General features: G+C 36.8%; 1 protein-coding gene across 7 annotated transcripts in view; it reads left to right on the top strand.

Annotated features, from left to right (window-relative positions):
• LOC127966257 (HMG box transcription factor BBX) overlaps positions 1 to 24,715 on the top strand; it is a 45,628-nt gene that overhangs the window by 15,001 nt on the left and 5,912 nt on the right. For 2 of the 7 annotated variants that reach the window (XM_052567131.1, XM_052567130.1), the window contains exons 2-16: positions 1,147 to 1,228; positions 4,218 to 4,389; positions 5,207 to 5,464; positions 6,006 to 6,207; positions 6,781 to 6,848; positions 12,930 to 13,010; positions 13,235 to 13,309; positions 13,409 to 13,486; positions 14,132 to 14,209; positions 18,055 to 18,931; positions 19,337 to 19,475; positions 20,755 to 20,903; positions 21,081 to 21,170; positions 21,552 to 21,746; positions 24,446 to 24,641. In XM_052567131.1, the coding sequence (XP_052423091.1) occupies positions 4,231 to 4,389; positions 5,207 to 5,464; positions 6,006 to 6,207; positions 6,781 to 6,848; positions 12,930 to 13,010; positions 13,235 to 13,309; positions 13,409 to 13,486; positions 14,132 to 14,209; positions 18,055 to 18,931; positions 19,337 to 19,475; positions 20,755 to 20,903; positions 21,081 to 21,170; positions 21,552 to 21,746; positions 24,446 to 24,641 (2,645 nt within the window). In that variant the 5' untranslated portion in view covers positions 1,147 to 1,228; positions 4,218 to 4,230. The remainder of the gene's footprint in view (positions 1 to 1,146; positions 1,229 to 4,217; positions 4,390 to 5,206; positions 5,465 to 6,005; positions 6,208 to 6,780; positions 6,849 to 12,929; positions 13,011 to 13,234; positions 13,310 to 13,408; positions 13,487 to 14,131; positions 14,210 to 18,054; positions 18,932 to 19,336; positions 19,476 to 20,754; positions 20,904 to 21,080; positions 21,171 to 21,551; positions 21,747 to 24,445; positions 24,642 to 24,715) is intronic. The other 5 variants (XM_052567134.1, XM_052567136.1, XM_052567132.1 and 2 more) reach the window with 5 other exon arrangements.

Raw genomic sequence — 24,715 nt, 5'->3', positions numbered from 1 at the left:
TGAAGCAACAGAGAGATGTTTTCTAATAGTCAGTGTTTCCACTGTTCTGAATGTAATTGACAGTATTGTGTTTACTTAAACACTTCACAGAAGGTTCCAGCACCTATAAGCTTCCTGAATTTCTGAAATGTACTATTTCTAAATTGTTTCTAAATATGCTATTGCTACACTTCATGGCAAAAATTGCACTGGTCTGCTAGACTTGGTTGAACAAAAATAAACAACATTTTGTTGCTTAAGCTATTGTTTTCAATCATTATTCAATGGTATACTATAAATCCATGTGAAAAAAAATTACTTCCCACTGTTCTCAGGTCAAATATTTATATGCGATTAATTTTGATTAATTAATTACAAAGCCTCTGATTAATTAGATTAATTTTTTTAATCGAGTCCCGGCCCTAATAAATACTATACCTGGTAATGAATAAATGTTACAAAAGCTTGCCTTAACTGAAGTGGTTTTGAATTAATTCAATAAATTCTGTGAGCTGTCATAACTTTATTCTTCATCAACAACACCTGGAGGTGCCACCTTAGTATGAAGCTGGAGCCATGCATTTATGGCACTCGGTGGCCATCTTTGAAATGCCTCTTGGGCATGCAAGTGCAATTCCTATCACTTTGAATGGGGAAACATCAAAATCTCAAAAAACTTCACTAAAATTTTTAATTTCATATTTAAAATCACCAAAGAAATCTGACAACAACTGTGTCATAAATGTTGTTACTCTTGCTCAAACAGCGTTATAAAAAGCGTGTTTTTCAGGCTAGATCAGCCATTGCGCATGTGCAGTCCTAAGCCCACGTCTCAGAATTCTCACTGTTTCTATAGCAATCGGGACGCTTCTAACGGCAGCTGCTGACTTTATTGATTAGCGATTGGCTCTTTGATTCAGAAGGCAGGGCTTACTGTGATTGAGCGGCCATATTGAGCGTTGCATTTTTCACCATTCAAAACTATACAAGTGGCATGTCTTGGGTATTCTAAAGTCTTTGTTTATGCCCAGCTAATACACAACACAGTTAAAATGTTGTTGACCGATGAGGTCGGACTCGGGGCAATATTATGTGGTGCATTTGGCTTTGCTTTCAACAATTTATTCCTGTACTGAGAGCACAGTGTTTTTTTGTTTTACTTTGTAGGTCATCTTCATCGCATGATACAGCCTGACTGACAGATCCATCCTCATCTTTCAAATACCGTATTTCCATATTCTGTGGCTCTGTAAGTACGCCTTCACTTCATGCCATGTGTTTTTCCCCTTCATCAGTTGTTATATCTCTTAAATTCACAGACTAATTGGGATCTGATGCCTTAACATCATGGATCAAACGCTCATTACATCACAGATTTTAAGCTTGTGTCTGTACATAATCACCTGCTTATTGGGTTGTGTTCAATCCGAGATAAAACACATATTCATTCTTCAACCTTTTATCATGCAAAAAGCCAGTCTGTTCAAACATGGTCTACTTTCCTGAATGACTGCATCAATAACAAATTGTACTTTTGAGCATCATATAATGGCATATTATAAAATTCATAACATGATATTCCTTTAAACTTTCCATTTTAATTGGTAAAGAATAGACTATAAATACCACATTGTTTTGGGGATTGTAGCCAGGCTTGATGAAATTGTCATGAATTTCTAAAACAGAATAAAAGCAAATGTACTGATTTTAATCAATTTGGGCTTTTAAATATAACTATTAAAAAAGTGTGAGATCTGATTTTTTTGACTTGTATTTCAAAAAACGCTCACAAGCTTTGGACCGTTCAGCAAATCAGATTTTGAAAATACAAATATATATATTTTTTATTATTATTAAATTGTAATGTAAAATTGTAGCTTTAAGTTGTATTCAAATCTGTTGCGCTCACTTTAGGAATTAACGTGTTTTTAACGGTTTACGATGCTTGTCAAATTAAAAATAACTAAAAATCACAGGTTAATGCAATTTCTTAAGACAAAAGAAGGGTTAACATGCAATTAATTTGATGATTGTGGTATTAGTTTTTTTTTTTTTTTTTTTTTTTTTTTTATAGTCTGATAATGCAAACCTAAAGTTCACTATTGATATTTACATATGAATACCAAAACTGCTGTTTACTTATCCTGTCCTCTTATTAGACAGTATCAGCTGTTGTAGGTTGTCGTTGGATTCATCAGAAGTGCATCATTAAAGTTTGATTTGATCCTATTATTTCTGCTGGTAAAACATGCACACCTGAATATTGATTCAGGCAAAGCAGAATTGTTTACACCAGAGGCTTGGAGACGTATTTGTTGTATGTATAATTACATTCTGACAAATCAAAGATAGTCAAAGATAGACGTTGCAATTAAGAACATTGACACACCTCTACAGTATAAAAAAATACATTCTGTGTATGATTTATCTGTACATCGTGATATTTTATTTGATCAGGAATGTATATCTTTATGAGTTCAAATGAGCTTACATGAACACTCATAATGAACACGCTCTAGACAGTAATGTGATATTAAAGTGCCCCAGATCAGATCTCAGATCTTATATCTACCTGTCATCATCTACCCGGTTTAGCTTTTTGTTTGCTATTCAAATAGAGTATAACTACATTTATATTAGGATTATGTTGAATGTCATGCACCATGGTTATTCAAATAAATATTCCCATTTGTTTAATCATGGGATGTCAATGAAAAATAACTTTAAATAGATTTCTTGGACATGTAACTTATTTAACTGCAAACCTGTTGGAAGTCCCTGTTTTGGTTCAGTGAGGTTCTGAACTCTCGTTTCATTCAAATTTGGGAAATTTAGATATAATTTGTTTTTTTGTCCTTGCAAGACAAGTGCCTGAGAGTACATTAGATACGAAGGTCAGAAAATACATGCAGGCATTAAACATGTGGGAAGGGTGGCATTTATTGTAATGTCAAAATGTTAATGTTATTTTTATTTCATGTTGCCTGAACTGAAAACGAATCATTTACTTCATACACAGATTTTCTTTGACAGTAATGGATTTCATTGTAAACACGATTTCTGCTCAGTTTTTTTATGCACTGACTGACTTACAAGACAAAATTATTTTCTGTGGTAATCAACAGCAAGCTACTACTGCATTCCTTTAATAGTAATGTTAATCTAGATTTATATTTTTTATATTATACTTCATTTATATTTTTACATTTTACATTTATAATATACTTTTTCTATGTGATACAGTTTCTCAAACAGTATAAGTTCGTCTTTTTATGTGGAAATATATAGTGGCTTTTAAAATAATTATCACACTTGGAATAAAAAAAGCATGAAAACATATTGGTTAACAGACATTTACTTCTACTTATAACCTGCTCTTTTTTTGAGTTCTCACATGAACAGCGATGAATGAATGTGTGAGACCTTGTCTAGTGTCAGCATTTGATCATAACAGTCCTGTAACCAAATTAACAGCAAGAGGGCAGCAGACACCAGCTATGAACAACCTTTCAGAAGATGTCTGCTGTTAATGCAATATCTAGATTCAAATTCAGATCAATTCCTATGTGCAGTTTAAATTTAACACATGATAATTGATTCATATGTGTTAGGAACCCGTCTAGCTAGTAGTGATCTTGTATGTTAGGTTTCATGGTGACGTGATTGCGTGTGTCTTCCTCTTCCTGTTTGTGTGCATGCGATGAACGTATATGAGATGTGTGCTTTGGTCCTATTGGAGAGGAGAGAGCTGGTGTATGTGAAGGTCACATGTACAGTAGAGCTGCACCGGTGCTGCAGACGCAGAAACACAGTGCTGAGATAAACAGGGAACCCTGTGTCCGCTCTCCTTCAGTGAACACTGCAACACACTGCACTCGACAGCATGCCTGTTTTCCTTGAACTAACACTGCGCACTGGAAGAGACTGCACTTTGAATATGTCCGCTATGATGCGGACATTACTTTATTTACAACCCCATCAAAATTATAATGTGAGCTTTTCTTATATTCTTTTGATGGTGCCCATCAAATTATGTTTGCAGTCTGAAGCTGCCTTTCTGTTTGCTCAAATTGCTCCCTTTTTTTTCTCTTGTTGTAACCAATTACACATTTCACCTTTAAATTAATCAGGCAGTGTAATTGTCAGTGTGTCATGACCTCTTCTTGTTATATGGTTTATTATGTGATGTTAAAGAGCATTAAGGGCCATGCTTAACCTCTGACCTTTGCCCTCATCAGGGTCAGCAGCAGTATGAAGGGCGGAGGTGGAGGGAAAGAACCTCCGGTGGAGGGGGAGGTCAGTGGAAAGCGGCCCAAACGCAAGTGTTTGCAGTGGCATCCGCTGCTGGCCAAGAAAGCTCCAGACTTCTCTGAGGAAGAGGAGGAGGAGGATGAAGAGGAGCTGGAGAAGGTGAATGATTAGACAAACTGGATTCACTTCAGCGCATTAAAGGGATAGTACGCCAAAAAATTAAAATTCTGATATTAATTACACATCCTTGTGTCATTCCAAACCTGTAAGCCCTTTGTTTATCTTTGCAACACAAAACATGTTGAATCATATTGTGATTCAGTAGTAATATTTTAACTGGTTTAAAATAAAGACTATTGAAATAGACCTTCCATTTCCGCCCAAACTATTTCAGTTTCACAAATTTGTCAGTACAGCAAAAAAAAAACTTCATATGGTCTTTAAAATTGCATCATTGTTATATCATTGTCAGGCTCAGTCAGATTTGTAGAATATACAAATATATGTTTGTTTGGTATTTGTTTTGTTTTCCCTTTTGTTTTTCATCATGCATCTCTACAAGAAAGTTTGTATCGTTAATGAAAAGCAAAATGCTTTATTGAGGTATTTTAATTCAAAATACCAATACTTGAAAACCAACATTAGCAACAGAAAACCAAACTGAAAACTAACAATAGAAACAGCATTATGTCGACTCTGAGTTATGGATATGGAATCATGTGGCAGAAGCTAATGTCTTGCATTTTGGTCAGGTATTTTATAGAGGAAGGACAAAAATTTAACTGCATCTGTATTAGCTAGAATTTCATAATTTCATCTATATTGTTTCAATTTAATATTGTACTGTGGTAAAATATTGCAGCAAAAATATGTGAATAGGCTTTAGTTTTAATCTGTAGCTTTGTCCACTGCTACTGTTGAAATTGACCAGGTCTCTGTATGTCTCTTTACACTTTCTCCTCACTTTTCTCCTCAGGAGCCGGTGTTATGTGTAGAGACTGGTGCACAGGAGGGAGAGTCTGGCGGGATGGAAGATGAGAGTGAGGAATACTCCTCTGAACAACGGGCTCGCCGGCCCATGAATGCCTTTCTGTTGTTCTGCAAACGGCACCGTTCACTGGTCCGACAGGAGCATCCGCGACTGGACAACCGGGGAGCCACTAAGATCCTGGCAGACTGGTGGGCCGTACTGGACCCCAAAGAAAAACAGAAATACACAGACATGGCCAAGGAGGTAAAAATTTGTCTAAGGGAGACTATACACAGTGTTTTTTTTTTTTTTTTTGTGGTCATTAAATGTGAAAGCAAACATAAATTTAACTTGGCATAAAAAGCTAATAGTTTTAAAACCATGAAAAACAGCAGGAAAAAAATTAATACATACATGAAAATCAGTAGTTACAAAGGTTACGGAAAATGTCAGCAGCTGACTTGAATCTATTAGGCAAGGCAAGTTTATTTACATAGCAAATTGTTTCCAAATGCAATGACTTAAATTTTCTCGTTGTTTAACTGAAGAAAGTTTTGCCACATCCAACTGTTAATTTCATTAATGCATTGGCAATCAATGGGTTAGGCATTTGGCGATAAGGCTAGGTAAACCTGGCTATCATCTGCATAGGTGTGATATGCAACTTAGTAGGAGTATATGCAGGCTAAACAAGAGCGGTGCAAGAATTGAGCCTTGTGGGTCTCCGCATGTCATGGATGTCCACTTAGACTTATGCTCTCCTATACTCACATAATATTATTTTATTATGTTCTGTTTTATACAGTATAAGGATGCGTTCATGAAGGCTAATCCTGGTTACAAATGGTGTCCTGCCACCAACAAGCCAGTAAAGAGTCCTTCTCACTCTGTGAGTAACGCCCGCAAGAAAGTCTGGTCTCTTCCATCCAACCCTAGCAAGGAATCTTCAGCTGCCAAAAAACACCCTAAAACTGACAGCACACCCCAGCTCAACTTCGCCATGGCTGGTAGGAATAAAACAAACACTTGTTTCCACACATACACTACTGTTCAAAAGTTTGGGTTTGGTAAGATTGCATTTATTAAAGAAGTCTCTTATGATCACCAAGTTTGTATATAGAGAAAAACTGTTGGGAAATATTATTAAAATGTAAAATAAAAGTTTCTATTTTGATATAATTTAACATTTAATTTATTCCTGTAATGGCAAATCTGAATTTTCAGCAGCCATTAGTCCAGTCTTCACAATCGCATGAGCCTTCAGAATTCATTCTGATTTAATTTTGTTTGGTTTGTGGGGTTTTATTTTTTTTATAGAATTCCTTGATAAATAAAAAATCTAAAGAACACATTTTTTTCAAAAATAGATTAGTTGTAACATTAGAAATGCATTTAGTCTCACTTTTAAGGAATTTTATGCATCTTTGCTAAATAAAAATATTAATTTCTTATAAAAAAATTAAAACTATTGAGAATGGTAGTGTTCATATTCCTTCACCACCCTATGTCTCTAAGTCAGAGGTTTTTTAACTGTATAGTTCAACATTTCTTTACAACTTTTTCCTCTGCTGTGTTTATAGATCCCAATAAGATGGGTGGCTTAAGCATGCTGCTGTTAGCAGGGGAGCACGCACTGACTGCTAGAGAGGTACAGTAGCATCATTTTAATACTTATGAAAAACCTTATTAGGCTAAGTACAACCTTTGATCAAACAAGACACCCAAGACCCCCTTTTGCATAGCAAATATGAGGACTGTGTGATGCATTGTCATATGTTTTATTAATGTTAGGAATGTGCTGTATCATATTGATTATTTGCCAGTAGTATAGATTGTATTAAATCATTTCTATCGATTGATTTTGGATGTATATTTAATGATTTTAGATAGTTAAAGGGTTAGCTCACACAAAAATTAATACTCTTGTCATTAAAGGCGCTGTATATTATTTTTATTAAGCTTTTCACTCTACTAAAGCATAAAAATACCATAATGTGTTTGCAGATATTTAAGAAACATGCTAAGTTAACATACTTGTTTATCTGAAAAACAATGTTACAGTCAGCTATTCTCCTTTGAAAATGTGTTCCATGCCGGAATGTTGGTCTTTGTTTCCCACCCACCGCCAGTTTACCCAAGTGTATTTTAGCACCACGAGTTGCCAGTTGGCAAAAAAACACAGCGTTTTTAATTTTATTCATCACCAAGTGCGCTCGTTCTTGTTAGTGTCATCAATCTGGTAACCTGTGTGCGCGTCAAGTCTTATGCCTGTTTCACATATAATCCGTCTGCAGTGTGTCTGCAGTCCGATTGCTTTACGTATGTGGTGCTGAAGCAGCACGGACTCATTGTGCTTTCACACAGGTTTGCAGTCCGCTACTGATCCGCGTCGGTTTAAGCCACAAAAACAACATTTGTCCATTATTTTGTTATCAAAGCATGTAAAAAAAAATAAAAAAAATAAAAAAATGCAGCATTGTGATACTCTTTCATCACAGTACAATAACAATTTTTGTTAGTCGACTCTCGTGCCTTTTGTATTTAAATCTTTATTACGTGCAATCCAACGGGTCTTAAATAATTTTATATTATTTTTTATCTTAAATAAAAAAAATTCTGCCTCTATAAAAGTGCATATATAATGTTGCCTTGTTTCTCTAAAGTTGCTCTTTTTCTTGTTTTAAATCTAGCTAAAACCCATTTGTTGCGTGTGAAACACAGTAGGCTTTAATTAGTATACATTTATTGTGAAATGACTGCATTTCCGTGTCAATCCATGTTAATTTTTAACGCGAACAATGCGCTGTCACTTTAATTCAGCGCATGCAGCACAGCAAAAATAGCCTCGATACGTAAACGATCTCTGCACTGCTGCAGACGCACTGCTCCTGGAACGCAATGACGGACCGCAACCGCGTGCAGTGTGAACGCTGGAATCCGTTAACATGAATCCCCAACGCATACGCACCGCAGACGGAGTATGTGTGAAACGGGCGTTAGGAAGGACTGGGTAAAAAAAATATTTCCAATATTTTGAATTTCCTATATCAACAGCTCTGTGTCAATAAGGACTGTGCGATATGGACAAAAAAAATATTGCAATTAAAATGGTACCTTAAAACATGTCTCTCCTCTCGCTCAAACTGTGTCCAATGCACTCACAAATCTCTCTATGCCAATGCCCTAGAAATTCTTTTCACACCTTTTTATTTCTAGCCTTTTCTGTTCACATCTTTCACATTTTTTACCATGTGCAGCTTGAATGCTCTTATCCGTTAACGTGAGCATGGAAAAAATATGCATCACACAAACGGAGTGTGTGAACCATAGCATACTGCGGGAGGTCGGGCCGTGGAAAATCATGCTATAAAGCAATTAAGAAATTGCGCACACTCAGATTTTTATGATGATTTTGATTAATCGCACAGCCCTAATGTCAATCCTACATACAGCACCTTTAATTACTCATCCTCATGTCATTCCAAATTTGTAAGATCTTCGTTCATCTTCGGAACACAATTATAATTTTTTTGTGAATCTAAGATTTTTCTGACCCTGCATAGACAGCAACGCATCTGACACATTCAAGGCCCAGAAAGGCAGTAAGGACATCGTTAAAATAGTCCATTTGACATCAGTGTTTAAATTATAATGTTATGAAGCTATGAGAGGCTTTTCTTTTTTGGGGGGAACTAACCCTTTGATTTGGAATGTTTAATTCTCTTATTTTCCCATTTAGAATACCTGTGTTGTTATCTACAGTACCTACTAAAAGTTAATCTTTAAAAACTGATATAAAAACTAAACAAGATCTTTAGCAATTATCATAAGGAATGTTCATTTTAAAATAATTTATTTGTATTTTTTATTTAAAAAAAAATAGTATAGAATTTTACTGTAAGCCACAGTATGAAAATAATTATTGTCTTGATAAAATATTGGCTAGTTAAAGGGGTCATCTGATGCGACATGCACTTTAGCAAGTTGTTTGAAATGTGAGTTGGCAGTGTTTGTACACAACCACCCTATAATGATAAAAATCCACCCAGTGTTTTTTTTTTAATCTCATTAAATAATTTCCACTTTCTCATACCAAGCCATTCTCAGATGCCTGTCTGTGTGAAGTCACACAGACCCAGGCCCTCCCACAATAGTTGATTGACAGTAGCATTTTACCTAAGACCCGCCCTGAGTGAGCTGTCATCAGTCCGCCATTGTTTCCGCCAGAGCAGATGTAGATAAAGAATGGTTCCTAAGCGATTGAGGTGTTTTGTTGTTGGATATATTAATGAACGTAGCAGTCCTCATTCACTCCAGACATCTGAGCCTCCCAAGACACAATGGATTACCTTTGTTTTTGTAGGGAATGTGCCACCGATCTACCTAAATGTGTCTATGTTTACACAAATCATTCATGATCCAGCCTCACCTACAGAAGTGAGTACAAGGTTCTTTTATGAATCGTTGCAAATCGCCTTTGCTAATAACATGATACTTAACAAGTTCCGTGGCTAAAGTAAACAGTTTCTGTCATCAACCAACGGAAGAGAGAGGCAGGGTCTGCAGAGCTCATTAGCATTTAAAGGAACATGGACTAAAATGGTTAAAAACAGCTGATTTTGACAAGGTAAAATGGGTGTTGTTTCACACAACCATTGAGAAATTTTAACCAAAGTATGTTACAGACTTTTCTGTAAGACCCCAAAGTTAGGGATGCACCGATCATGATTTTTCATGGCCGATTCCGATACCGATTTTTTTACAAGCTAAGTGGCCGATTCCGATACCGATTTCCGATTTTTTAAAAAATCTTTTAAGCAACAAACCAGAAAGAAGGACAGTGTGCATAAACAAGATATTTGGTATTTAATAAGCCAAACTTGCTTTTGGCTATTGAAAACAATAACTGTTACCATCTGAAATTAACAGCAGCACGGTAAGTAGCCTACAGTACATTCAATACAAACATAGATGGTACAGACATCAGCATTTAGCTTTTGTTTTTGAATTGTGTTGAAGCTACAGAGAACTGGCCTTAAATAAAAGATTAACTGCAACCATGTGAAATTAAAGGCAACAACTGCATAGTTCTACAATTCAAACAACACAATCAACACACATTCAATAAGATGTTTCTTAGTCAGCATTCAGTATTTTAGTTTTTAAATTTGGTTTTAATAAAAAACGGTCTTTACCAGTGAGACTAAATAAAAGAATGCTATATAAATACATTTTCCAAAATGTTAAAATCAAATAATGTTGGTGCGAATAAAACAAAGATGCAAAGTGTTTCATACATTCCAAAAAAAAAAAAAAATAGGGTACTGATTTACATCTATATTTTTTTTACTTGAGCCAATGAAAAATAAATAACTTATTGTCTCAAGTAAAAAAATATAAATGTGAATCATTACCCTAAAATGTTTTAATTGGATGAATGAAACACTTTTTTTCTGTGTGATTTTTAAATCAAATTAAGTCTATGTAATTTTAAGGTAAACTAAAAATAATCATCCTAATGCAGAACTGACGTTTATTTCTGGCTTTTCAAACGTGTAAGCAAGTTCTAATAAAAATAAAAAAAACATTTCAGTTTTGTCACAGTGTAGTTAGTTTTGTTTCTCATCCAAAACGCGAGAAGTTGATCTGAACATCTCTTCATGGTCTACCCGTGTTCAGGGCGCGGACCGGTGCAGTAGACGCTCGCGCAGCTTCAGTGCGCGCAGGAAAGGCTCTTATTTGTGCGTCAGTACACCCACGGCTGTTCGCTTCCTGCTCTCTGTGCCTCAGACATGAAACTCTGCATTTCCAGTAGCTACTGATCGGCTGCCTGTGTCCTGCGCACAGATTTCGAAATACTCTTCCACACAAATGACATAGCGAACGATTACAATGTAGTCTGTGCACGCGAGTGCACTTCTGGAAAAATCGTCCAGAAAAAAAGATCAAAAACCGGCCGATTGCCGATCACTTATTTCAAGCAAAAACCAGCCGGTTCCGATTTATGGCCGGTCAACCGGTGCATCCCTACCTAAAGTATCATATCAACTTGTGGAAAATGGGCATCTGATAACCCCTTTAAACCTTTTTAAAAAATAAATTAAATATCAATTTATCCACAATGAATTTCAAAATTCTTGTAGTTCAAATGCAAGAAGCTCATATGCAGATCAAGTCTTATGCAGAAAATAAATCAATATAATAACATTTTAGAATGGATTCAAGTGTGATTGCATATATTCATATGCAGATCTTGCTGTAGAAACACATGCGTCAATATAACGACAGTCGAGTTAAATTAGTTTTTAAACCAGGAACACAAAGAAGGCTCTAGATGGGAATAACAGTTATTAGTCTAGATTCTTGTCCTCGTATCTTGATGTGATTGAGACAAATCTGCATCACTCTGTACTCACGGCAGACCTCGGATATAATGAGCACATGATCAGTGCTCACGTAAATAGACTGTGACAGGCTCATCTCCACGGATATGGCAGCCGCAGCGGGCTGTGACTAAACAGACTGGGATGACTGTTTTGGGCCCCAAACTGGGTTTGTGTGCCATTAGGTGGTGCATTGACTTCATAAATTGTAGAGCTTTATGAGGCGTTGAGGACGCCAGGCCAAAGTGTGTGTGTGTGTGTGTGTGTGTGTGTGTGGATGTCAGGGATGTGGGTTGTTTGTGTGTATTCCTGTGGGTTCCTCAGACTCTCACAACTGTTAATCCTCTGTAAATTCCATTTCCCTGCCACTAAGTGATCCTAATTGCCTTCGGCGCAGTGCATTTGTCAATGAAGAGAGCCACGGGAGGTTTATACAAAACAAAGGCAGCACCTCGTTGTTTTGCAGACAAATCACATTACATCATCTGTTTGGTTTTGATTGAGGGGACAGTGCTGAATTCTCTACCTGTTGACTGTCCGTAATGTTTAACCTGAAATAGTTTTCTGAATCTTGATGTCAAACTAAATTTCACCCACAAGTTGATCCAAAGCAACTTTGCATGGCATTATTGCACTACAAGTCACTGATAAATTAAAAGTAACACCATGTTGCTTCAGGTAAATAGTTGTCATGTTTCTAGTTTTTTTGTGCTACTCAGCTAAACCAGTTAAATAATTGTTCCAGTTTGCTTAAAATAATATTTTGTGTGAATATATGTGATATTTCTTGAGCCCAATCCAAAGCAGTCCTATTTTTATGGATAACTTGTTTTTGTTTTTTTGCAAGAAATTCATATTTTTCACCAAAGACACATAAATATTGATTTAAAATAAATGACATTTAAAGAAACGTTTTAAAAGACATGTTCTCTATATATAAAATTGTATAAAACTGTAATTCAGAATAATTTATGTCAATATATCTGAAATAACCTGTATCAATTGACTTCAGTGAATACAAATAATTCAACTTTTTGCTGATGTCTAGTTTCTGAGGTAATGTGCAGTGGTTTCCAGCATAGACATCTCAAGCTGTCTCGTTGTCTGTCACTTCCTGTTTAGACAGCATAATTGATGGGTCTTTTTTATTTTATGGAATCTAACTGTGGCTTTTCCATCAAACTGTCAACAGAGGGAGATGTTGAGTTGTAAATGTCAGTGGTCATTTCAAATAGGGTGTATATTCAAGGTTGTTTTCATTTATGGCTTTGTTCTGCTTTACTGATATAATTTTATTAATATATATATATATATATATTTTTTTTTTTTTTGTCCTTTCATTTTAGATTTCCTCCAGCTCTTCCCAGACAGGATGCACAGATGTTGCTAAGCACACTGGGAAATCAGCCCTTTTCCAGCTGGCTGAGGTGAGACCACCTGAAGACTTGTTAGTCTTTAATAACAAACCCTTAAATCCATCCTTAGCAGTGAGATGTCTCGGATGTGGGTTGTTGGCTGTGTGAGTCCAGATGACTTGCATAATGATCTAAATGACTTAATGATCCCTAACCCTAACCCTAACCCTAACCTAAATGACTTAATGATCTAGATGCATTTTGTTGAAACTCATGTTTTTATTCTTTCCCCTCAGATTTCTTCCAGTCCAGTGCAGCCAGCTGGGGGAAGTAAAAACGCTGAGGACACAAGCTCTCTCACACATGTAGAGGTGAGGGTTTTGGAAGTGCTACATTAATGGGGGAGATTTCCAGTATCTTGAGAATTTAGAATTGAAGGCTCATTCGGTTCATTTGAATTTCCTGTTTAGGCCTCTGGACCATCTCAGCCAAGTTCACCAGACCTGCCCAAGAGTTGTGTTAAATCACCCTTGTTTCAGCTGGCTGAGGTACAGATGAACTCTCCTAGAGACTCCATTACCCCCCGTCCATCCCACTCTGAATGTTTTTTGTCCCACCTTACCTCGCTCATAGTGCAGATACAGTCAAGCTATGCTAGGAAGTAATTATTCTTAAATGTGTTATGCAGTGTTCACATTGACTGTGTATGTGTGTGTGTCTATATATATATATATATATATATATATATATATATATATATATATATATATATATATATATATATATATATATAGACGAAACCTTCAGTAAATCAGAAAGTGCCAATAAAATGTCCCACTTCTTCTTTTGCTGGTGTATTTACCTGCTAGAATACCAACTTCCTCCATCCAGACAGTCATTTTGATATTCCTGAACTTTCAGTCATTGCTTTAGCTTTTTGTGTTTTCTCTTCGGTGTCATTAGCTCTAAAGGCCATCTGCTAACTATTAACTTTTAATTTGAGCAGTTATTACAATTAAACTGCTCCTACATTGTGGCACAAAACGTGACAGCATGTGATGCAGGAATTTTTGTATTAGGCAGGTTTTTTTTTACAATATATTCTTTGTAATATATTGTAAAAATTTATAATATTTTTTAATCATTTCCTCTGTTAATTGCTGTTGATATGTGTGTTTTGTGTGTTTCTGTAGCAGATCTCCTCCAGTAGGCCTCAGTCAGCGTCTGAGGGCAGGCAGTGCGGCCAGTCGGCTCTTTTCCAGCTCGCAGAGGTACATCACCAACCCTCATACAGCATAATCACTGCCCCGGGTTACACAAACATGCAAGACAGGAGGATGAATCTTATGCTACATACAGTATTTGATGTTATAATGCAGAATTAAAGCTCAGTTAGGCAGTGGCTGGTGTTGACCAGTTGGCATAAACAATGGCAAGCAACGTTATGTAATAAATCCTAGGAGAGTTTTGAAGCTTAGGCTACCACCTGGTGGGTGTTTATATATCTTAAAATCAACATGAAATTAAAATAGACCCTTTTACTTTTTTATTACATGTTTCTGGTGTAATTGTGAACAATTCATCAGTACATGTTTTCTAAAAAAGATTTTTTTTAAAGTGTAAAAATCAAAATGTATCCAAACCTCATTTAACAACTTTGCTTCAGAAAATAAGATAACATTTATTTAACATTTATGCTTAGATATGAAATATATTTTTTAAATGCTTTAAGATAACTCAAAACACCTTAGATTTAAAACATAAAATAACACATATATAAAATCATTAAAGTTTAATAAATACAATTAATTAAATTAAATAAAACTTTCAGTACAATCCACTAACAATTATTTGCTGAAAAAGTTATTATTATAAATAATTATTTTATCTTTATTTCATCTTTACCAAACAAACAAAACACATTTTTATTTTTTTTATTTTTGTCAATTCGCTTATAAACACACAAATACGGTACATCTTAGACTTTACATACACTCTTAAGCATATTTGACATTATACTTATCACTTTATACTATTTTCTCTGTCAATCACACGTTCATAGCTAGCCATGTTGGACATGAGTTCTAGCTATTCACCAAACAAATTGGGCATAACAGATTTCCAATGTCTCAAAATGAATCCAGACACCATAGCTAGACGGCACCATTGACTGCCGGGAGAGGTCCCTATCTTCTGGTTAAATACCCAACATACAGAGCAGGGTTCTTGTGTAGTGTTAGGCTGAAAATGTCATTGTGTAAAGAAAGCCTCTGTTGGAAAAGAAGCCAACAGTTGCTTTTCAATATGCACCCACGTAGGGTCTGTGTTGGATGCCATATTGATTTTAGTCTACTGCAAAAGTGAAAACGACCAATGATACCAGTCGACTCTGGGCAGAGAGATCCCACCCAAAATTTTTGTAGAATACAGTTTGGTAAGATTAAAAAGGGGGTTCTTCCCTTGCCAAATAAAGGATCCTACATTCTTATTGTAATCCTTCGGAAGTGATAGTGGTAATGCAAGGGAGAGCATATATGACAAATAATTAATTTTGGGAACAATTATCCTTTTAACAAGATTAAATCGACCCAAAATAGACATAAGTTTGCTCCAGTTCTGTAACAAATTTTAGATCTCTTGAATAACTGGTTGAAAGTTAACCTGCATAATTTTTTCTAATCCACTTACAAGTTTGATTCCCAGACCAACTAACCCAGATGACACCCAATGAAATGGCCATTGCACTTCTAACATAGTATTATGGTTTTTATACAGAGGCATTACTTCGAATTTACTCATTTGATATTTGATATTTGAGAAAAGTCATCAACTGAAGTGCACATTGGGAGTACTGTTATTTTTGGATTAATAAAGATATTAAAATATCGTCAGCATACATACTCATGTTATGCTTCTGCAGACCGGACATTACACCTTTGGGTTGCTGCGTATAGCTACAGCCAGTGGCTGTAACACCAACACAAAAATGAGGGGCGAAAGGGGTTAAAAAACATCACACATAGCGCGTTAAGGACAAATTTGGTCCTATTTGAACCCATTAAAATATCAATTTTTGAACCCACTGTCATAATATCATAAAATCATAATTTCTAATATAATACCCTGTCATTACCAAACCTTGGGGAAAAATATTTACTTTTTACTGTTTTCCACCAAATGGCGTCACTACATAGGTGTTCCCTATGGGTGGAAATGCACATTATTTTCCTGGTGTCAACTAGGAAAACTATTGATTGTGTTATGAAGCATTTCAATGGCTCAATAATCTAAAATTATGTTTCTGAGTAAGTGTGGATGTCTGAGAGTGTGGATGTGTGTCTGCGTTGACAAAAGTGGGTGTGTGTACTGTGTAGGGCCTAAATATAATACATGCTGTTTAGGCGTGTGACAAATCACAATATCCTGAAGGTCATATTTTACCCTTTCTGTCTACTCTCTCTCTCTCTCTCTCTCTCTCTCTCCGTGTGTGTGTCAGTGGTGTAGGATGTGTAGGATATGTGTGTAGGTGTGTGTGTGTGCGCGCATTTAGCAAGAGAAAGCGCTTCTCACTGCATTGTTTTCTTTCTGTTTGATTCATGCGTATTTTACGCACAGATATGAACCTTTGACACAGCTTCGTTTTTCTAGCAGTCTATGTTTCAAAGTTAATTGATAATTTCTCACATACGTAGATGCACAAACACAGCCATGCAGTCAGCCCTTAGACAATAATAATACCTTTCATCTTGCGGCAACACAAAGACGAAGAGCGCTGTGGAGTTTCAGCTCACTTCGCAGTCTGACTCCTCATCTGACCCAACTCAGAGTGACGAACTGGTGATCTTGTAGTTTTGCTTCTTTCTAGAGCAAATTCTGATGTGAGACAGGCACAGGTTATAGTCACCTAGTAGAAATCAGGAAAATGTTTGCAATACTACAGATGTTTGCAGTATGTCAATTATATTTTATAAATAAAAAAAATCATATAATTGACATACTGCAAACATCTGTAGCATTGCAAACATTTTCCTTAATTCTACTAGGTGACTATAACCTGTGCCTGTCTTGTCTTGTCTAAGGACTGACTGCATGGCTGTGTTTGTGCTTCTACATATGTGAGAAATTATCAATTAACTTTGAAACATAAACTACTAAAAAACAAAGCTGTGTCAAAGGTTCATATCTGTGCATAAAATACGCATGAATCAAACAGAAAGGAAACAATGCCGTGAGAAGTGCTTTCTCTTGCTAAATGCGCGCGCACACACACACACACACACACACACATCCTACACCACTGACACACACACACGGAGAGAGAGAGAGAGAGAGAGTAGACAGAAAGGGTAAAACATGACCTTCAGGATATTGTGATTTGTCACACGCCTAAACAGCATGTATTATATTTAGGCCCTACACACACCCACTTTTGTCAATGCAGACACGCATACCTCTCAGACATCCACACATACTCAGAAATATAATTTTAGATTATTGGGCCATTGAAATACTTCATAACACAATCAATAGTGCCCCTAGTGGACACCAGGAAAATAATGTGCATTTCCACCCATAGGGAACACCTATGTAGAGACGCCATTTGGTGGAATACACTATACAGTGCAAATATAATGCTTTTGCTTCAAAATGAAAGGATGTTTCAACATAAATCATGATTCCTGTATTAATGACGACCCCGGCTTTAAACAACGTTTTAATGGGTTTCAATGGGCCATTTTTGGTCATTATGGTGCTGAGTGTTACTATTTCATACATATTTTACAGATTTAACATATTTTGCAAAATGGGATAAATTTTTTTTAAAAGTATCCAAAAAGTCACGATTTTGCCAAATGACATACCATTTGCATTAAAACAGCCAAAATAGTCAAAGAAATTCAACTGCAAATGACCAAAAATGTCCCTAATGCAGCACAAGGGTTAAAAAATGCTTTTGCGAAAGTATAGAAACTTCGAAAATGTCAACATTCAAACATATACTAATAGATTGCGAACATGGTCTTGTGTTGACTTCCAGGCAGCTTATATATAATTTTTCCATAACTTGATGTGCGTGTGTGTGTGTGTGTGTGTGTATGTGTGTGTGTGTGTATAGATGTGTTTGGCTTCTGAGGCTGAAAAGATGGAAGCTCGATCCTCCCAGCCCTCTGGTGGTTCCTCCTCACTCTGTGCTCAGCACAGCTTAAGTAGCAGAGTCACCGAAGAACACGAAGACACTGCTGAACTTCCTGTCACCACAACATCATCAGCATCTTCCTCATCATCCTCTACCTCTGGATCCACCTCATCATCCCCTACTGACACCACCCCATCTTATCTCAGCCCGTGTAAGACGCTGAAGAAGAAGAAAAAGAAGAAAGAAAATAAAGACTCGTATGAAAATCCTGCATCGCCCAAAAAGCCGAAGAAGCGACATTCGCCCGAGTCGGACCTGGACAGCGTGATGTTCACCATCGAAGCAGTAGCAAAAGGTGCTTGGGGCTCGGAAGAAACACCAAGGAAGAAAGCTCATCCCTCAGAGAGTGAGAGCAGCCCCATAATGGACCAATCTCCAGCGGTGAAGAAGAAAACAAAACCTAAACCGAAAAAGCAATTGAAGTTAAAAGACGATGACGCGGAGGAAGAAGAAGAAGGGGATGAAGAGACCTATAAACCACAGGACGTAGAGATGAAAACTGAAGAAGCTCCTCTGACCCCTAAAGATGAGTGTGAGAATGAGCCAGACATGAAGGTGGAGCCCCCTGTTGGTGTGGAGGACACGACACCACACTGCTCTCCTCTTCATCCTACAGAACTGGAGGAGAAAGACACAGACTCCAAACCACCTCAAACCAGACAGGAAGATAGAGAGCAAGAGGTTAAGCCAGAGACCTGTGGGTCCAGGAAGTCAGAGCGAAGCTGTAAAGGCGCGCTTTATAAGACTCTGGTGTCCGAAGGGATGCTTACATCACTGAGAGCAAATGTGGACAGAGGTAACGCACCTCACACAGGTTCCTTTCCTGTTTGCTGATCGAGTCATAGGTGCTGTGTGACTGGATTTGAAACTCATTACACTTTAATTCAAACTGATCATGTGGAGCAAATAGTTGCATGGAAAAACATACTTCCCCATTTATATCTCTAAAATCTTATTCTGCAAATATGCCAATAACACAGAAATAGATTAGGTTGTGCTTCCTAGAATTCTCTGAGGAAGCATTGTACCCTTGTAAGCTATTGTAATTTTTTATATGATATTATACTGAATATCAATAACATTTTTACTTAATAAAACTCAATTGGAATCAATTTTGATCTCAAGTAATTCACATATAAATTAAAATCAGGTGATACAGTGAATGAAAAATTGCTGTTTGGTTTTCTGCGCTGTGTTGCAGGGAAAAGAGGTTCACTGCGAGGAAGTGTGTCCGATCATGAGGGCGGCTGGAATGACGAGAGCTGGGGATTTTCTCAAACTGCTACCAGCAACCCAAAAAAGCTCAAGAAGTCTAAGTCTAAAGAAGAAACCACCCCAGGGTGAGCTGTAATTCCTCCTATCACATCACTCAATCTGCAGAGGAGTATATTTTATTTGGGCTGCAACTAACAACTTTTTTTTATAATGGAATATTTTTTTCCTCTCAATCAATCAGGTCGAAAAAAAAAACAAAAAAACAAAATCTTGGCCAGTGCTCCTTCAAACAACAAGCAAATTCAAGGCTATAAAAACACCTAAATATAATAATGAATGTAGGTTATATATGGAATTTTAAATATAAATTGCATATGTATTTGATATTTAATTAAAAGTGCAATTTAAATAGATTTTAAGACTATCAAAACTCAAATGTTCTGTTATTAAAAAGTAACAGAACAGCTTAAACACACTAGAGAAAAATAAATATACAAATGCATTTATACATTTATGTGTTTAATAAAAAAACCTACAATTGGGATTTTGGTGTACTAAACTGGTATAATTAAATTCTGCTAAACTAATTTTGTACTTAATTCACTTTAATTGTGAAAGTAGCGCTAAAGTCCAACTAAAGATATACTGAATTATATTTGAGTGTGCTAAAGTGGAACCAACACAAGTATGCTTCAGGTACACTTTAAATATATAGCATTTAAAAACTGACATTATTCAGAGATCATACAATCCTCATTAAAATATGTTTTTGGTTTAATATTAAGAAGTATGCATTATGCAGAACTAGTACTCAAAAAAAATTTTAATTATGCATTTTATTGCAGTTAGTCTTGAGTGATATGTCAGTTAAGTACATTTGAACTATAATTAGTTTGAAATAAATTACAAATTCGTTGTCGACTTTATCATTTTTTATTTTTAGTGATTTACTTGATTAGTTGCAGCCTGATTCAACATTGATTATTACGGTGGCCGAAAAGTGCAAATTACAATTCTGAAAACAAAATTTAACTTTCTAATTATTTTTGCACTGTAGATTATTGAATGATAATGTAATTAATATTAGCTGAATCATTATATTTTACGATGAGGCTAACTTTTGGGTTTGCTTTTTTTATTAAGTTAATTGGAGAGTGTTAAAACATTTCTCATTAGGTTAGTTTGATTAATTAAGTAAGTAGTCTTACGAGTTTTGTACATTCCAAGCATGTATCATACTCATTGATCACAGTTTCAGACTAAAATTGCAGAATAAAATTTTTGAAGAAAATTGCATCGTGTTTCTTTGTGCAATATTAAAGTCAGTTTATCTAGCAGACGTTAAATCCATATGAGCAGACTTTGCACAGATGGCTAATGTTTTACTGTGTATAAAACTCACAGACTAGGAAAGCTTGAAGAGGAGTTTGAGAAAAAGTTCAACAGCTTGCCGCAGTACAGCCCCCTGACTTTTGACAAAAAGAGCGTGGCGATAACCAAGAAGAAAAAAAACAGTACGTCCAGCCCTCCTGAACCACCCAAACCCTGCAAGGGTGAGTTCACTGCATGTATGGAAACTGACATCACATCCTCCTGGCCCCCACACTCATTTCCTCATTTGCTTACTTTCTTAGGAAGTAGTCATCTCATGTTCAGAATGACATGACTTCCACCTAACATAGCATGCTGTGTTGTGTTTTTTTGTTCTGTTTTATTGCTTTTGAAATTAGGTTCATCTTCATCTCAGAAAAAGACCTTATTCCACAAGATAGTGAACAAGTACAAACACAGGAAGGAGAAATCCAGTGCCACAGACAAAGGTGACGCCCCCACAAGCCATTAGATTTCAGCTTCATTCTGCGTTCAGATGGCAAGACTGTGAACGAGTGCTGGAAACTGTGCTTGCATGGTGTTGTTTTTTTGTTTGTCCGTGGTTTAGCCCATTGTGCCTCAATGTTTCCTGCCACATAGCAGGGAACGCTGTTATATCTAGGCCACTGTATACTCCGGTTATATTAAAGGGGCTCACGTGTCACAGTTATGTAAATACTTTTGATGCAACCTGGTGGGGTTGTAGTACAAGTGGCACAAGTAAAATGCAATGCAACATCCTAAAGCATCATTCATTGTCAAGCATCTGCATTAGGTTTTTTAGGTCTCATTTTTGATATATTTCACATGTCTCCCCTTTATTCCTTTAGACGTTGTCCCAACTGACCCAACTGTGGGTGCAGAAACAAGTCCAGTGCTGAAGTCGGGCAGTCCATGCATGTCTCCCTCTCCTGAACCCCAGAAGGTTCTGGATACGCCTGTGGGCAGTCAGAAGAGGAAGGCCAGGAAGAGTAAAATCACACACTTGGTGCGCACGGCTGATGGCCGAGTGTCACCTGCACAGGGTGAGCTCAAGCCACAGTTTCCTGATACAACATCGTATTTCTGATTTCTAAACTGATAGTTTCTTGCAGAAATGCTCTACACCCCTGTGTTTTTCTTTTGTTTGCCAATGTATATGGCTGTTCAGAAGTAAGGATGAATTAATGTTTTTGTTTTTAAAGTGTCTTTTGCTCACTGAGGCTGCATGTATTCAATCAAAAATACAGTATTTTATTTTAAATGTAAACAAAAACAAAAACATTTAAAATCATTTTTTTAGTTATGCATCCTTGCTGAATATAAATTTATATTATATATACACTCACTGTCCACTTTATTAGGTACACCTTTCTAATACCGGGTTAGACCCCCTTTTGCCTTCAGAACTGCCTTAATTCTTTGTGGCATAGATTCATCAAGGTGTTGGAAACATTCCTCAGAGATTTTGATCTATATGTCGGCTGCACATTTATGATGCCAATATCCCAGTCTGAGATGATTTGAACCTTGTGTTGGTGCATTATCCTGCTTGAAATAGGCATCAGAAGATGGGTACTGTGGTCATAAAGGGATGGACAATGTCAGCAACAATACTCAGTAAGGCTGTGGCATTTAAACAATGCTTAAATGGTACCAAGGGGACCAAAGTGTGCCAAGAAAATATACCTCACACCATTAAGGCCCCGATATACGAAGTAAGTTTCCGTTCTCCGTTTCAGTGCAAAAAGAATTTTGAAAAGGCTGAGTGACGGTTTATTGTTAACAAACTTTCCAACACCCCCTCGCTGCTGGAGGCGTGGTGTAAATTAATTTGAACAAGTTCCGATGCTCGCATGTATCCCCTAAACAAAACATCGATGAAATGTGTGAAAGGTGTACACAATCTAGATGTGAGACGGGGCCCAGTGGGTCAGTATATTATAAACAAAAGAATAATGATTAGCAGCAGTTCAGAGCCAAGTATCATGTTTGCAATACAAAAGAACCATAATCAGTCTTTAGAAGTGTGAATGGCTCATAGTCTGAAAACTTTAGCATGGTGTGGGGAAAAAATATTGGGATTAGTTTGTTGCTTTATTTGATTCATGTTCATTTATTTTATTAAACTGGATTGGAACTTTTATTATTGTATATTTTTTTAGGGATTTCATTTACTGTATACCCTTTAAATTCGCTTATTGAAAGAACAACAGCAGCAGTGTGATGCAACATTTATTTGAAACATGTATTTGGTACTTGCTACCTTATATCTTTACTCTTTCCTTTCATTCTTTTCATTGCTTTGGAAAACTTGTCTCAGATGTTTCTCTTCTTCACTTTTTGCATAACTCTGGGTCACTGTCTCTTCATCTTTAAAGTCTGTCCGCGAGCGATCGTACATGTGAGGATATATTTGAGCAGCTCAGCTATTCTACACTCCAGTGTATTCAGGAGATGATGCTCTCCTTAATGACCGCAACCGCCATGGACCAATAGAAACTCAAAGGTGTTTAGGTGCCAAAGCGAACTCCCCCAGAAAGTTCGCTTTGGTGAGCCATTTCAAACTTTCAAAATGAACTTCGTTTTGGCCTGGTTTAGTTCAAAATTACATCATATCAGTTCGTTCTTCAGTTTCGTTTGAAGTATACCGGGCCTTTACACCACCTGCAGCCAATTCAAGGCAGGATGGATCCATGCTTTCATGTTCTTTACACCAAATACCAACCACCTGAATGTTGCGGCAGAAATCGAGACTCATCAGAACAGGCAACATTTTTCTAATATTCTACTGTCCAATTTTGATCCTGTGTGAATTGTAGCCTCCATTTCCTGTTTATATCTGACAGAAGTGGCACCCAGTGTGGTCTTCTACTGATGTAGCTCATCTTCTTCAGGGTTCAATGTGCATTCAGAGATGGTATTCTGATTACCTTGGTCATAACGAGTGGTTATTTGACTTACTGTTGCCTTTCTATCATCTCTAACCAGTTTGCCCATTCTCCTCTGACCTCTGACATCACAAGGCATTTCCATCCACACAACTGCTGCTCACTGGATATGTTCTCTTTTTTCGGATCATTCTCTGTAAACCGTAGAGATGGTTGTGTGTGAAGATCCCAGTAGATAAGCAGTTTTTCAAATACTCAGGCCAGCCTGTCTGGCACCAAAGTCACTTAACTCCCCTTTCTTCCCCATTCTGATGCTCGGTTTGAACTTCAGCATGTCATCTTCACCACATCTAGCTGCCTAAATGCATTTAGTTGTTGCCATGCGATTGGCTGATTAGCAATTTGTGTCAACAAGCAATTGAACAGGTGTACCTAATAAAGTGAGTGTGTACAGTATATATATATAATATTAAAAACAACAATATAATATATAATTAAGATTGAATTTACAGATGCATCATTTTAGAATAAAGTTAGCCACTAATACCACTTACCACAGTAGGAATGCGCTATTCACAGATATACTTTCTCACCTTTGTATACCGCAACCAAAAGTGGCCACTGACAAAAGAGTACCAAGATAAAATAGACCACATTAAGCTGTCATCTCATGACGGTGCATCTTTATCGTGCAGAATAAACTTAATTTATTTATTTTTTAGCTAGTTATATGTAATTTTTTATATCATGTAAGTGTGCATTGCCCAGAATAATTTCGATTGTTAACTGCTGCGGCGCTGCCAATTAAAAAAACATTATTGAAAGTCTAAATTCCTTTATACTCTATATTCCAGCAGAAGATAAATCCAAGGATCAGACCAAGAATCAGGATGAAAAGCCATTCTCTCAAGAGACATTATGCAATAGGGGGGTCTGCTACAATGACCCCATATCAGTGGAATCGGACGTGACGGATGCGTCCGGCGGCCTGCCGGCTTTCTTCAGCTTGGCTGCTCTGGCTGAGGTTGCAGCCATGGAGAATGTGCACAGGTAGAAAGGAAACCCTGCAGTCTCATGGCCTAGATAGAGTGTGTGTGTGCCTGTTGATAATAACCTCCTGTGTG

The sequence above is a fragment of the Carassius gibelio genome, chromosome B10 (assembly GCF_023724105.1).
Source record: "Carassius gibelio isolate Cgi1373 ecotype wild population from Czech Republic chromosome B10, carGib1.2-hapl.c, whole genome shotgun sequence".
NCBI classification, from domain to species: Eukaryota; Metazoa; Chordata; class Actinopteri; order Cypriniformes; family Cyprinidae; genus Carassius; species Carassius gibelio.
Note: the sequence above shows the minus strand (reverse complement) of the source record. Positions and strands in the feature narration are given on the sequence as shown.